This window comes from Haplochromis burtoni, unplaced genomic scaffold, assembly GCF_018398535.1.
Source record: "Haplochromis burtoni strain Fernald_Lab_line unplaced genomic scaffold, NCSU_Asbu1 Contig_88, whole genome shotgun sequence".
Classification (NCBI taxonomy): Eukaryota; Metazoa; Chordata; class Actinopteri; order Cichliformes; family Cichlidae; genus Haplochromis; species Haplochromis burtoni.
The window spans coordinates 1,690,918-1,705,283 of record NW_024582449.1 but is presented as its reverse complement, the minus strand read 5'-3'; the positions used below and the strand labels follow the sequence as shown (position 1 = coordinate 1,705,283).

The 14,366-nt window shown below is 38.1% G+C and overlaps 2 protein-coding genes across 2 annotated transcripts; both read right to left on the bottom strand.

The window, feature by feature from the left end:
* Positions 1-1,230: 1,230 nt before the first annotated feature.
* pglyrp5 (peptidoglycan recognition protein 5) lies at positions 1,231-4,681 on the bottom strand. Its single transcript, XM_005927319.3, has 4 exons — positions 3,310-4,681; positions 3,009-3,204; positions 2,805-2,923; positions 1,231-2,564 (listed from the first exon to the last, which is right to left on the bottom strand). The coding sequence occupies exons 1-4, from the start codon at positions 3,320-3,322 to the stop codon at positions 2,389-2,391; spliced, it is 504 nt and encodes a 167-aa protein (XP_005927381.1). The 5' UTR covers positions 3,323-4,681; the 3' UTR covers positions 1,231-2,388.
* Positions 4,682-4,805: 124 nt separating this feature from the next.
* Positions 4,806-12,342, bottom strand: polr2i (RNA polymerase II subunit I). Its single transcript, XM_005927318.2, has 6 exons — positions 11,998-12,342; positions 11,789-11,843; positions 8,345-8,418; positions 6,607-6,681; positions 5,394-5,445; positions 4,806-5,135 (listed from the first exon to the last, which is right to left on the bottom strand). The coding sequence occupies exons 1-6, from the start codon at positions 12,057-12,059 to the stop codon at positions 5,073-5,075; spliced, it is 381 nt and encodes a 126-aa protein (XP_005927380.1). The 5' UTR covers positions 12,060-12,342; the 3' UTR covers positions 4,806-5,072.
* Between the last annotated feature and the right edge of the window lie 2,024 nt (positions 12,343-14,366).

Below are 14,366 nucleotides of genomic sequence, written 5' to 3'. Positions count from 1 at the left end.
CACACACACACACACACACACACACACACACACACACACACACACACACACACACACACACACAGCAAATTCATATCAGGTTTTATAATTTAATATCTAATATCTGTTTTTTCACCACTTGGAAGGGGTGACACACAAACTCAATGCCTTTGCGTTACTTTGACTTAGTTTATTAAGTTTATTGCTCAACAAACATTTAAAAAGATTCATGTATAGCCAGTGCAGTGATATCTAATATCTGTTCCGACAATGACAAGGTAATAATAATAAAAGAATAATATACATGCTTCTTGGTTGGATTATTGTTTCAAATTCTTCTCACAGAAGAAAGAAATCCATTTAATTTGATGAATCTATTAGAACTTACACAGCACTTCCCTTCCCTGTCTGAACACATTGAACTTTCACTGTAGCTGTGCCCTAGCATCTTGTTCAGTTACACTGATCATTGACAACAATAAAGTCTACTATATATTAGTCATGAAGACAAGGATTAGTCATACAGTCTAATACCTTTGCCATTTAGCCTGTTTGATAGGGCCCTCCTCCATAATCTGTGTGCTGCACAAGTGAGCACTTGTTGGGAATGTTTCTGGCACTGCAGAAAGCATGCATTGTTGTTTCAGCACTTACAATGCTCTTGATTCCATATCTTGTGTTGTTTACAGTGTTTTTTGCAGAGATATTTGAAGGACATTTGCATGAGAAAACAGGACTTGTAAAGATTGTTTGTTGTTCAATAATATACTTAATAATTATTCTGCGGTTTAACAAGTGTTGCTGCGATATGCCAGCAGAGCTAACTGTGATAAAAAACTCTATTATTTTAATAATACACATATTCTATTTTTGTGAGCCCGTGGTCTCGCACACAAACGTTCTTTTTTCTGCCTCTTGCAAGTGATTATTTCACCTGAGTGGCAGATGTTTGGTCTTGTTCACCTTTAGTTTACATTACCTTGAGGTGTAGTTGTTCTTTTTGCACAGTTATGGCTACAGACAGTCTCACGGGCTTCTGCAACTGTTATTTTAACTTTAATCTGTTTGCCAAAAATGAAACAAAACACTCAATAAACAAACTAAAAGATAGCTTAGACAAGTAGCTTCTTGGAATTTCTTACAGATATTGTGATAATATCATTATCATTAACTCTTCTAACTACATACAAAAAAAACCCTTCACCCTGTGTGGTGTTTGTGATAGAGAAAAAGAGAAAATTCCTCGCATACGTAAAAAAAAAAATCAAACAAACAATGAATCGAGTAATAAAAAGAAGCACTCTGAGACTGCAAACCTCTGCCAAGACAGCTCAGTTTGTGTGTTTTTAACTTTTAAAGGAACAATATTGTGTTTTTATTGTATTCTTTTTATTTTCTTTGTTCTTTTTAAATGTCCTTTAAGAAAAAATTAGTTAAGAGAAATTTGACAGATGTTTACTTTGATTATACATTTACATTACATTTTGGAGAAGTAGATAATGAATAATAGGTACTGATTTGTAAATAATGGGACATGAATAACTTATTATATAATAGGATACTACAATATATTTCTAACTAACTAGGAAGCTCATTGTCTTTGTCTCAATTTTCTCTTTAAATATAAAACACATTTCTGAGGTCAGCATAAAAGAAAGGCGGATGTGAAATTTAAAAGCCAAACTATAATGTGATATTTCGAATCCCCATACACCTGAGTTATTTCCTGATTGTTGCCAATACAAACAAAGGCAGCAGAATTTTAAGTACAACTTTAAAGATACAAGACATTTTATAAAAATTTGACCTTGTAGAAGAGGTCAGAGGTCCACAATAACTTAGAATCCCCATATATTATTCCCTATATGCCTATATGTTGTCAGCACTAAGTTTTAAATAGCTCTATATAGAATTTTCTTTTACTTTGAGCTTCAGCTTAGTCTGCTGATCTCGAAGATGCAACAAATGTGACACAATATTTGAAATCTTTACGGTGCTTTCTATATGTTGACATCACACAGCAATTATAAGAATCATAGCTTTTAAATTATAAGACTTTTTGTCAATTCTTAACCAATTAATCATTGAGTTTCCAGTTGCACTTCTAAACAGATAAAGCCTGCGTTATTCTCATCCCATGCAACGGCTCCCTCTGCTGTAAAAGAAAGCTCTGACAGGCTGTGAAAACAGACTCTTCCTGCTAACAGATAATAAAAAATATAATAATGTGCAAATAATATGCATATAATGTGACGAGGAAAAAAGAAATGTGAGCATTAGTGTCGGATCTAGAAAGCTTCTTCCTCCTAACACCTTGCTTACTTCACAGAAGCTGGTCATGGGGTCTGTGTGCAATTTAAGGAAGGGGTGCAATTTCCCCTCAAAACACTGACAAATCGTCTGCGAGGTTCACGACGTGCTCCTCAGTCGTGGCAGTGCGGCGTAAAGCTTTTCTCCTGGACACTCTGTGTTTCCCAGATCTCTGTGTCCATACAGGTCAAACCCAGGCTGTAGAAATCCTGCGGAAACTCCAGACTGCAGCAGCTGTTTCACCGCAACGACTGCTTTTTCACTCGGCGTCTCATCTGCAATGAAAACAAGAAGTAGCTTTATCATTATATGGAGAATAATGTGCAATATCCAATGTGTGTGTGTGCTTGTTGTATTAAAATTATCCTGCTTTTATGATCTTTTCCTATGATACAAGGTGCGGTTACTAAATAAAGATTAACGTTTGTATTGCACACACAGGCCCAGCCTTATCATTTTATGTCTACACCCTGAACAACATGCTCTTGTATACACACAAAATAAGGAGTGCTTACTGTTGAAATTCCCCATGAAGGCAATTCCCAGTGAGTCACTGTTGTGGTCTTTGGCATGTGCGCCCATCACACCCCAGCCACGACCCTCGAACACAGTCCCATCTCCAGCAACAAGAAAACTAAACATTGAAGAAGTACAGGTAAGCTTTGATAACAAAACCAAACATTTGCACACAGTTCTTGTGCACTAACAGAGGAACTCACTTGTATCCAATATCATCAAACTTTCTGTCTTTCATGTGGTATCTCTGAATACTGACAAGGCTGGCTTTGCACTCAGCCAGGCCTTTGCAGCTTGGGTAGGCAGTGTGGTGGATAACAACTCTTCGGGCAGGTCCTTTCAGAGCCTTGGTTTGTTTGGCAGCGGCTGCTCCCCACTCTTGCCTTGAAACAATGCTCACTGAAACAGATTGAAATCAATCAAATTGATACTCAGCATTCAAAAAAGAAAATCTAATTAGTAAACCAGAAACCATCCTTAGTGCAAAGCTGTCTGTTTCCATACCTTGTCGGTCCATGGCGTCCCACAAAGCAGACTAACTCGTGGCAAGTAGTGCAGCTCCTTTATCAAAGAGCCTGTTTCAAGGGGTGTGGTTTTGGGAAGTACACCTATTATGTACTTAATGAGCACGAGTTATTTTCCCACTAGTTTTACCAGCCGAGCAATAATTTACAGTTGCCCAACAAGATGTCTGGAATATACGTGCTTAAAAAAGAAGGAAGTACAACACAGTATTTCCTGAATGTTGCACAGCTAGAGAAAACCTCTGATTTTTCACACGCATAACTACTAACTAACATTACAAAATCAGTAGCACGGAAGAAAAAAGACAAGCCGTGTCATGATCTTCAAATTTAGGAGTAGTCTGAAAACTGAGAAAGTCCATGAAGTGTCACTGGCGCTTTAAGAAACTGACTTGACTCATCAAAAATTACTCCCGTTTACTTGTTAATGTAATGTATTAGATGCATTTCCCAGTTGGACTGAGAGCAGACCTGTAGCTACAGCTCGGGTCTGAAGTTTGTATCCACTCATTGCAAATTACCCTCTAAATCCAAAACTTGCCATGAATTTCATGGGAATTTTGGGGATTTGAATGACTTCTTTGGACTGTTCTTTTTCCAGGGTGGAATGATTGTACAGCATTTATCTTTAATTACTTTAAAACAACAACAGAAACCTAGGATTTCTGTCAACAACAAGACTGTGGACAGAAATCATAGGTTTTCATCGCTACCAAAGATGAACACACTTGATACACACACACACACACACACACATATATATAACATAATGGGTAAAACCACATGGAGTTTGTAACCAAATAACAAGACGTGTAGATTACATTATCAAATTCTTATTAAAGTTGCCGACTGTACATTTATTTGGCTCATCTCTGCTGCGAATATGTTCAGCATTAAGCGAATGAGTCTCAGCTAGTCTCAAGACATTTTGTGAATATTGGGGATGTGCACTGGTTACATGTGATTTGTGGTCTAAATTTTCAGCTGTTGTGACTCAAAGGAAAACACACAACCAGTCTTGTGTTTCATGGTTTTAACCCCCCCTAATCATTAACAGTCCAGGCTGGAAACAGGAAGTGAATATCTATACCGACTTCTCTACTTGGAAGTCAGTTGGTTTGATTTGAAGGTGAACTTGTGTGCGAGTTGGCGAGGTTTCCCGGCCTATAGTTAAAAATATTTAGGAGCATTATCTGATCACTGATTCTTGCTCTTCTTAAAAAACCCAGAAATACCGATTGAGTGACTCAGACCAAATCAGGAGTAATTCATTAAAAACAAAGAAACAAACTCTAATAACTCTTTTATATTAACTGTTGTATCCTGGTTTTACATTTATGTGTTACTTAGTCTTGATATAACCTTAATTATGTAACAAAATAACTATTATTATACAAAAGATTCTCAAAATGTAGCCAGGGTGTCACTCAGAGATGGAATGCATGAAGAGTTTCACAATTATTAAGACTCAAGAGATATTTGAAAACATGTTTTAATCTAACAATACACATTTGAAAATGACAAGCGCTAAAAAAAAAGCACAACAGCAAAACTGATGACATTATATTCACAACATGGTGACAGATATGAGTGTCCATACAACAATAACAGAGGGGTCAGCAATGCTGCTATTTTATAAAGCCAAATGCATTCACTGTAGACACAGACCCAGATTGATACTGTACGAGTGCTGACAGCAACAGCATAGAAGCAAGTGCTAGACCTCTTTATTATCAGAAGGCTTCACTCTGTCCACCGGTGTCCACAGTGAGGCGCCGTGCACACGTAGTACAGTCGCATAGCATCCTGTGTGGGGAAACACACAAAAATGTGTCAGTCAAAACAAACGATTTTAATAAATACCTCTCTCAAATATATATTCTGGATTAATAATGTGGTGCCTTCTGAAAAGCAGGGGCTAAGAAGAATGTATTAGCTTTGTATTTTTGACATGGGGAAAGATTTTTTTATATTTTATTTATATATATATATATATATATATATATATATATATATATATCTCAGCTTGTGCAGATATAGAGAAAGTGCATAGGTTGCAATTACCTCAGCCTTCATACTGTGAGACTGGAAGAACACCGCCTCCTTGTGACCACATCTAAGAAGAGAAACGGTGAAAGAAAAACGTTATAAAAGTGTTACCACCATCACAGCCACAACATCTCATTCCACAGTCCATTAAAGTTGAAATGGCTTGTGGAAACCTACAATGACCACCAACAGTTTATTTCAGGGCAGGCTGAACCTTTATCCAGATTTCCTCTGTCTACGGTGACCGTCTAAATAATTACTTGATATGTTGTTAGTGTGCCTCAAGGAGACATAAAGTAATTATAAAATGTAGACACACGAGAGCAGGGATGTGGTTAAATATAATGCTTTTACGCTGAGACCCCAGTGATGTAATCTACGCTCCATCCGTTTTGCATGACCATACGCTCAGTTTAGTCTCACTGATTGATGACTATGTGCACCAATCAGTTTCAAGACATGCAGATTAAACAATGCTCTGCTGCTTAAATAAGGAAGTATGCTGTGTCAGTAATTATTGACTCTGCACTTATTTTTAGAATTACACATTTCACTTGCTACTTAAAAAGTGTATGCGTAACAATGCCGTTTTACAAATCATGATGCCTTTTAATAAATATTTTGCAGTAGAAGCACTTAGGAATTACAGACCTTTAAAAAAACACAAACAACAACAAAACATAATTACTCCAAAATTGGACAAGCATTTTTGCAGCCAGGTGGTCAATTATACAGTCAGAACTAAAGTGGAAGATCATGAGATTATTATCATGAATGTAACTACAGAGGTTCCACAAAATGGTCTAAACGTCTGATTACACTCAAAAAGCAAAAAGCCAGATTAGATTTTGCCACACGCTCTAAAAGAGCCCACTCACATCAGGGAAAAAAATATCTGGACACATGAAACCAAAATGAATTTGTACCAGAATGACGGGAAGAGAAAAGTAGTAGCTCATGACCTGAAGTATATCACATTATTTGTCAAACATGGTGGAGGCAGTGTTATGGCATGGGCATGTAAAGCTGCTAGTGGAATTGGATCACTGCAATTTATTGATTAAGCAAACAAGGCTATAGTCTCTGCTCGGATTCAGCTGAATCCTGAAAAACTGATTGGACAGCACTTCACAATGGAAGAGGATAATGACCCAAAATACCCTTAAAAACATCAACAGGAGGTGAAGCATGGGCGCTGAGGGAGGTCAGTAGGTATGGTAAAACTTACTTAGGGCAGGGGTGGTCTTCTGTTCTTGGCAGTGTTGGGTCCTGAGATACATCAGCGATGATTTGTGTGAGTTCACTGGGAAAAAAATGAAAGCATGAGGTTTAGAGCTCATCGACTGACATGACCTATGAATGCAATCTAAAATTCTAGTACTGTGCACACTACAAAAGGAAGCCCACATGCAAAAAATGCTAATATTTTTTCCTAAAGATTAGCCATTCAGTAGTGGCGCAACGGATCAAAAATCTCACGGTTCGGATCGGATCACGGTTTTAAAGTCACGGATCGGATCAATTTTCGGATCAGCAAAAATAGAAAAAAGAAGACAAAAATTCGACTCGCCGTTTACTTATTTAAATATATTTTGCCTATTAAAAAACATTCAACTGAAGACTCATTCCACGCACTTATATAAAAACAAATTAAGGTGCAATATGGACATTATGGACCATGCTGGGCAGCCTCTGCATCCTCTGCACACAGCCATAAACAACCAGAGGAGTCTGTTCAGTGACAGGTTGCTTCTCCCAAAGTCAAGGACCAGCAGACTTAAAAAGTCCTTTGTCCCACACGCCAACAAACTGTTTAACTCCTCGCTGGAGGGGAAATGGGGACAGAGGAGGGGGGAACAAGTAGCTGTAGTGCCTTTTCACCGTGCAATAGTTTTTGTTAATATCCAACAGTGTAATAGACTCACAATACTTAAAATGTGCCGTTCCCTTGTATTCTAATTCCTATTTATCCCTTTTGTATTCTCTGTATTTATAAATGTGTATATATGGTATATTTCTGCTCACATTCTGCAACTTCTGTTGGTGCTGTGCTACTGGAAACTGAATTTCCCGGAGGAACCCATCCGAGGGATAAATAAAGTTTCATCTAATCTAATGTAATCTATAGGGCAGTACAGGGCTTTGTATCTACCACTCCGCTGTGATAACGAGCGGTCACGGTCACGTGGCTTTCCGTTGCCCTGGAGCTCCACCCATTTGTAGTTTGAGCAACAGAAGATGCCTGGGACAGTTCAGCCATAACTTTAAACTTCTCCTGCTCATACATGCTTGGAACGATCTTGTCACTGAAGTGGACGCGCAACGAGATATCATAGCGTGGCTCAAGCACGTTCATCACAGTTTAAACCCCTTGTTTTGCACAACAGACGACGGCCTCCTGTCTGCAGCTAAAAACCCCATTAGCGTTAGTAATAGCTTTAGCCCGGTCGGACTGGGCAGCAAAGGGCTGCTTAAATGCCACAAACTCCTCTGCTCCTCCACTTGGACTGCTAGCGCTGGCCATAACTACCGCTTGACAGACTGACCATGCCCACCATACACATACTTTTTTTTTTCTTTTTCGAATCTTCGGATCACGTGCGTACCGAACCGTGGAGTGGGATCGGTTCGGATTTCGGATCAACCGTGATCCGTTGCACCACTACCATTCAGTATGTGTGAGTACACATAAAAACACTGCTTTGTACTGTCTGAAATTGTGCACAGAAAATCTTTTGTACATATTTGGAGAAATCAATCAAATCTGTGTGGCTGAATGGGTCTACACAGCGCATTTAACCCTAGATGTCATAACAGTTTTGGTTGCATTCAGAAGTGCTGCAGTGATTGAACAGGAAGTTATCGCCCACTTTAATGTGTGACTCAGTCTGCAATGGAAAATGACAAATTATTCAAATTGAGGAAATAAAACATTTGCTAATTTATGTTGTATTGTGGTTACTTACTCAACCTCATGGGTGATTTTATTGACGTAGATACAGCTGTTGTCTGCCTCTTGTTGGTAGTCACAGTTCCTGCACTGTTTGAGATCAAGATATTTTTTTGTTAAAGAGCAGGACATTCAGTACAATAATTACAGACTTATTGTGGTACTCTTCTTGTATCACAACAATCTTCCTTTAAACTCTTCCATTACATATGGTTTTACAACGTTTTATACAATACATTACAATAAAATGTATGTCTTAAATCAGAGGCCGTTTGGAGTCGTTTATTATCGGGCCGCGAGAGTTGAGGCTCGGGTGTGAAATTTAGAGTTTTCAGGATTTTTATCGTTAACTTGGTTTCCCCAGATCTTTTCCCGTGTTGTAGTTGTGTGTCTTATTTTGAAAGCAATATTTACATGTTACCATAGCGACCAGAGAGCATTAAGGGGCAGAGAGGAGGACGTTACTCTCAATGTTGTTGGCCCATTTCAGGAGGACGCTGCTAATGAAGTTACACAATTACACAGTAAATCTGCATTTATTATTATATTTACAAAAAAACCCAGCTTTTGTGTCATTTTATTTGTTGTATTTATCCGCAACACCTTAAAGGCCGATCTGTGAAAATATTGTCTGATATTAAACCGGTCCGTGGTGCAGAAAAGGTTGGTGACCGCTGTCTTAAATAACTATTTGTCAGTCCGGAGTTTCTCTGTCCACTTAGGTTAGTATTTATCATCTTGGGGTACCTTAAGGTTCTGTATTAGGTCCCATTTCATTATACATTTCTTTTTTTGGAACCCATTTTTAAAAAGTACAGCATCGACTTTCATTGCTTTGCAGATAATTAGCTTGTATTCGGGCTCTGGTAGTACTGTCTAAGTGATGTTCAATCATAGATGGAGATAAACTTGTCAAAAAACAAAAACGAACCAGAATTAATTTTTTTTTTTCTGGGCATCCCAATCATTAAGATGGAAAGGAGAGCTCCATCAGTCTTTGAGCTTTTTACTATCACCTGGTTGCAAGGAATCTTGGTGTGATATTTGACTGTGCTTTTAGATCTGCTGTTAAGACAAGCCTTTTTCAATGAGGGCTCCTTGGTAAAGTGAAGGCGTACCTCCCTCCACATGACGTTGTTTTGTTTTGTTTTGTTTTGTTTCAACCCAATTATATTTACTGTTTCCCAGTGCTGAACAATGCCTGGCACCCACTCCATGACATGGCCAGTAACAGGAGAATGTTTAGTTAGAGACTGAGATTACCCAAATGCACCACTGAACAACAGAGGAAATTAGGGGTGGGTTTTGATAATCGATTTATGGATCGATTCTAGCTTGGATAACGTGATATCGATTCATTAAAATCCTGAACCGATTTTTTTAATATTAATTTATTTTGCCCGAAACACCAGAATCTCAGGTTAAACCTCACTAAATTTCAACAACCACCAAACAGCTAAAACAGTAAATGAGAGCAGGAACACGGATTCTGCACAAAGACGTAAACACAAAGCGCGGACCCGCCGACGGATCAGAATCAGTGAGATGTGCCTTTCTCACCCGACGGCACGGACACGGCTGAAAGCCGACAGCTCGCTGATCCTGATGTTTCGGTGGGTCCGCGCTTTGTGTTTACGCCCTTTTTGCGCTGATTCTAAAGCTGCAGGTTTTATCTCTCTTCAAACAATATTGACTGAACCAGCAGCAAAAGAAGATCCAAACTACGCTTCACATAAACATCGTCATGAATTCCCTCTGACTTTTGCTGTTTTGCTTCCACCACACTTCATGCACAGCTCTCTCTCTCCTCTCTGTACTTCAAGAACAGTTTCCCGTCTAAAAATCTGTTTTCTGCATTATTCGCTTGCTTGTTACGCACAAGTCTACCGTTGTTTACAGCGCTGTCGGCCGCTGTTTTTTTTCCCTTTTACTTACTTCCGAAAAGAAAGCCTCATTTCTGCTGTTCAATAGGCTTCTGAACAAATGTAAACTTTTTAAAATTATGCAAAATGCAAAACGCTTAGCTGTGTCTCTAATAAAACCGCTGTAACTTCAGAGGTAATGTTCATATGTTGATTAATGGTTTTCTTTCGTTTTTGATGTACTGCAGAATATTTTTATAAAATCCCAGGCCAGGAAAATCACCTTCATGTTTTTCTGTGTTTTATCTTCAGCTACTTTGACACAAAGGCATCTGCTGTGATGCTCACACCTTTGATAAAGTCTTGCGAGTGTCAGCTTCCTTTTTATAGATACAAAAATATGTAAATGTACTGATCTGAATTATAATATTTCTGACTGTCTGAGGCAAAATTTCCCAGATTTAAATTGAATCGAATCAAATTGAATCGAATTGGGACCTTGTGAATCGGAATCGAATCGATTCTAGAAATCAGTGATGATACCCAGCCCTAGAGGAAATCACTCCTGCCTGTACAACTCCTCCAACTAATGTACAGTACACCGTGCAATAGTTACATCCTCTACAGTGAAAATAATAAAGTTTTACAGCTGTTTTGCAGCATTTAAAAATTCAGTAATTCTGTATTCTGTAATATTCTGGATTTTTATAATTAAGCTATTTGTATATATTAGAGCTATTTCTTATATTTTGTAATATATCAAATTATTTAATTTAGTTTAGTCTCACATAAAACACCAGCAACTGCAACAATAATATGCAATAATCAGCCCAGCATTATCACAACCTTTAGAAAAAAAATCCCAACACCAAGATCGTAGACATCAGTTTTCAAGTAGATCAAACAGGGTTCCAAAGTTTTACAAAGCATTGGACTTTTGAACGTGATATGAACATAAGATATTCTGTTTTCAGCCTCGATGTATTTTTCACTTCTAATCATACACTAGACCAGTACATCTGCAGCTTATGACAACACCAAACACAATGAGTTAGGGTACTAATTTCTGCCATGCATTCCAAGCAAAAGACTGGGGTTGAAACTATGTCCATGGTTGAGATTATTCTGTGTAAAATCTGTAATTGCATTGGTTTGGGATGATTACAAACAAACTGATAAAGCATATTTTCATACATCTTTCCACTCACTACTATTGACCATGACAGAAAGGTTCCTTTCCCTTTCATCTCTAAGTGAGTGATGCTTTTACACACACACACACACACACACACACACACACACACACACACACACACACACACACACACACACACACATATGTTCATTGTATAGCGTCTACAGCACTTTGGTCAACTAGTTTTTAATGTGCTATAAACTCTGATTGTATTCACCGATTGTAACATAAGGGGTGTAAAATAAGCAAACTATGGAAAATTAAAACTAAAGCTGTAATTTTAACCATTCGTTTTATAATCCGGACTGTTAGAAGAGTGTTGCTGTATCGTGAATTAGCTAACTTAAAAGAAAGTAGCACTAATACTTATTGGTTAACACACACGTGAGGAGCACAAACTTACGGCATACAGCAGGATGCGGTTCTCCTTGTCTTCTTTAGGATACAACATGTTGTTACTGGAAGACAAAGGCAAGTGGTAAATGGGTTTTCATTTCAATTATGCTTACGTATTCCTTCAGTTCATACAATATTATGTTAATGTGCGTCTAGCTTATTTTAGCTAGCTGGCTACGTCAACGTATACGTCCTCTAAAACAGACAAACGCTCACCATTCTTGACAAAACCGTATGCCAACAAATCCCGGCTCGTACGTCCCACCGTCTAACTCCATCAGAGAAACGATTTATTGTGGACAAAAGTAATGAACTCAATTAATTTCAAATGTTGTTAATGTCTACCGCCTCACTCCTCAAGTTTAAAAACAGACCATATGCGCATGCGTAAACGATTTTGGCTCTGCCTTTTTTCCAAATAGCGCCTACAAATGGCTGGAGGACAGAATAGGCACTGATACACATTTGCAGACCTGTTGTATTAGTCAAAAGATGCACAGGAGTGAAGCGAAGCAATGCATGTACAAGCGAAGGGTTTAAATTGCTTACTTAATTTTGCATGTGTCTAGGTTAGATGAGTGAACCCAGTAGACTTATTTTAAAAACATCACACATTTTCACTTCTTCTGGTTATTGTTGCATTATCGTAGTGTGTTTACCTTACAATATAAAGCACGTCGGGGTGAATGTTGTTGTGATTTGGTGCTGCAGTATATAAAGAAAGTTGAACTGAACTAAAAAAAAGAAAAAAAGAATTGCTCTAAGGTTTTTGTTTTGTATTGTGCAAGTGTGTGTTGTCACCAAGCAATTCCACCCTCTCCTCCAAATTTGGTAATTAGTGTCTAAGAAACAAAGCAAAGCAACGACAAAAAGTTGACTACAATGATGCTAGACTCGAAGTTTTTAAAAAGCAACCCACAAATTCAGTGCGTAAACTCATAGTCACTACATCTATCTCTTTAAACAGCCTGTGGTAAGAACAGCTTTCACACAGACCAGTCATCATAAAAACACAGAAAACCCAAACTCCATATTGTTCATAACCAATCCTATTCAAACCTTCAAGATTCATGTTGCATTGGCTTAAATGACTGGTCTTCATGTTATTTTGGTCCTCATCTGTGTGGTACTAGCTCCGTGTAATATAAAGACAAACCCAGTCAAAATCTAATTGACATTTTGACACTAATGTCACTAATCCGAATTAACCTTGGTTAAGTCAGTCATTATCGTCAGGCACACAGATGGCCCTGATATTGTGCGCAGCCAATTAGCACTGCCATGTCTTGTTGGACACTTGAAGAAAACAGAGCTATTATTACAATGTTATTAACCCATTATTGCCTCGTGTAACATATTTGATACATACAGTTTTTTAAAAAGTTTTTAAATGTGTTTTTTAGACTTTTACATAATCAGTGTAACCTTTTCCCCCTGTAAGCACAGATAAATTGCATAATACATTTTAAGCTATAAATTGCTTAAAAAATGCCGGATGTAGCAAATAGGACATTTAAATTGTCAGAAGATTCAATAAATGTTCCATTTAAAAAAATATAGTTGCGCAAATATAAAACACATAAAACGTTTAGACATTTTATTTTGCACAACCTAATCAAATTATTTTAATATCTGTGTACATTTTGTTGCAAGCATAGCAATGAGACCCTAATTCAAATTGACAGCAGACTTGGAAATTATAAAGTACTGTATCTTTTTTTTAAGGCTCGGAAAGAGAACTGATTTACATTTAAGCAAAGCAAGCAAGCAAATGCTCCTATGCTATGAGTTTGAGACCATTATATTAAAGATGTCCCTTCACTTTGACATACAGAGCCAAAGAAAAAGAAAGAAAAGTGAGTGTTTAGAGCAGTCTTAAGCTTAAGTTTTGGCTCGTGTATGTTTGCCAAGTGCTGACTTCATTAGCTGTAACCAGCTTGGCCATGTTCAATATGAGCACCCACCACTGTAACAGACATATAATATAAAATAAAGAAAAGCATGGTGTGTCCATTTTTAAAACAAATGAATCGGAGACGGTATAACTGACACTCGAGTTAATAGGGGAAGCACTGTCCTGCTTACGGAGGAGTCTCAGCTGTTACATCACGGGTGGAGTTCCCTGATTTTTTAAAATAAAAATTCATCCAGGTTCTAGAGAAGAAGGATGCCTTTCATGTTGCGCAGGCTCCTTTCCTTCCTCGTCCCATATCTATCCTATTGACTTAGGCTGCAAAGGGGATTAAACACTAATGTTACTAGTGTGCTGCCTGTTTTGCAATACTTGCTGCCTGTTATATATATATATACACTGTATCCCCTTCCCACCCCCGAGCCCTTGATCCCTGGGCTAATTCCATGAATCGTCCAAATCTAAATCCACTGATGGAGCAACGACACACACAGAGTCATGATGGGGAAACAGACAGAATGGGAGGGATAGAAAGGATTTCGTAATAAAACATGCAAATACATGTCCGTCTCATGTGCAGTTGTGGCCATGGCAAGTTGATTTAAACATCCGCCAACAGCACGACCACAGGCCATCTGTGTGCCCTTTGTATGTTTCTGTCCAGATGCACCAG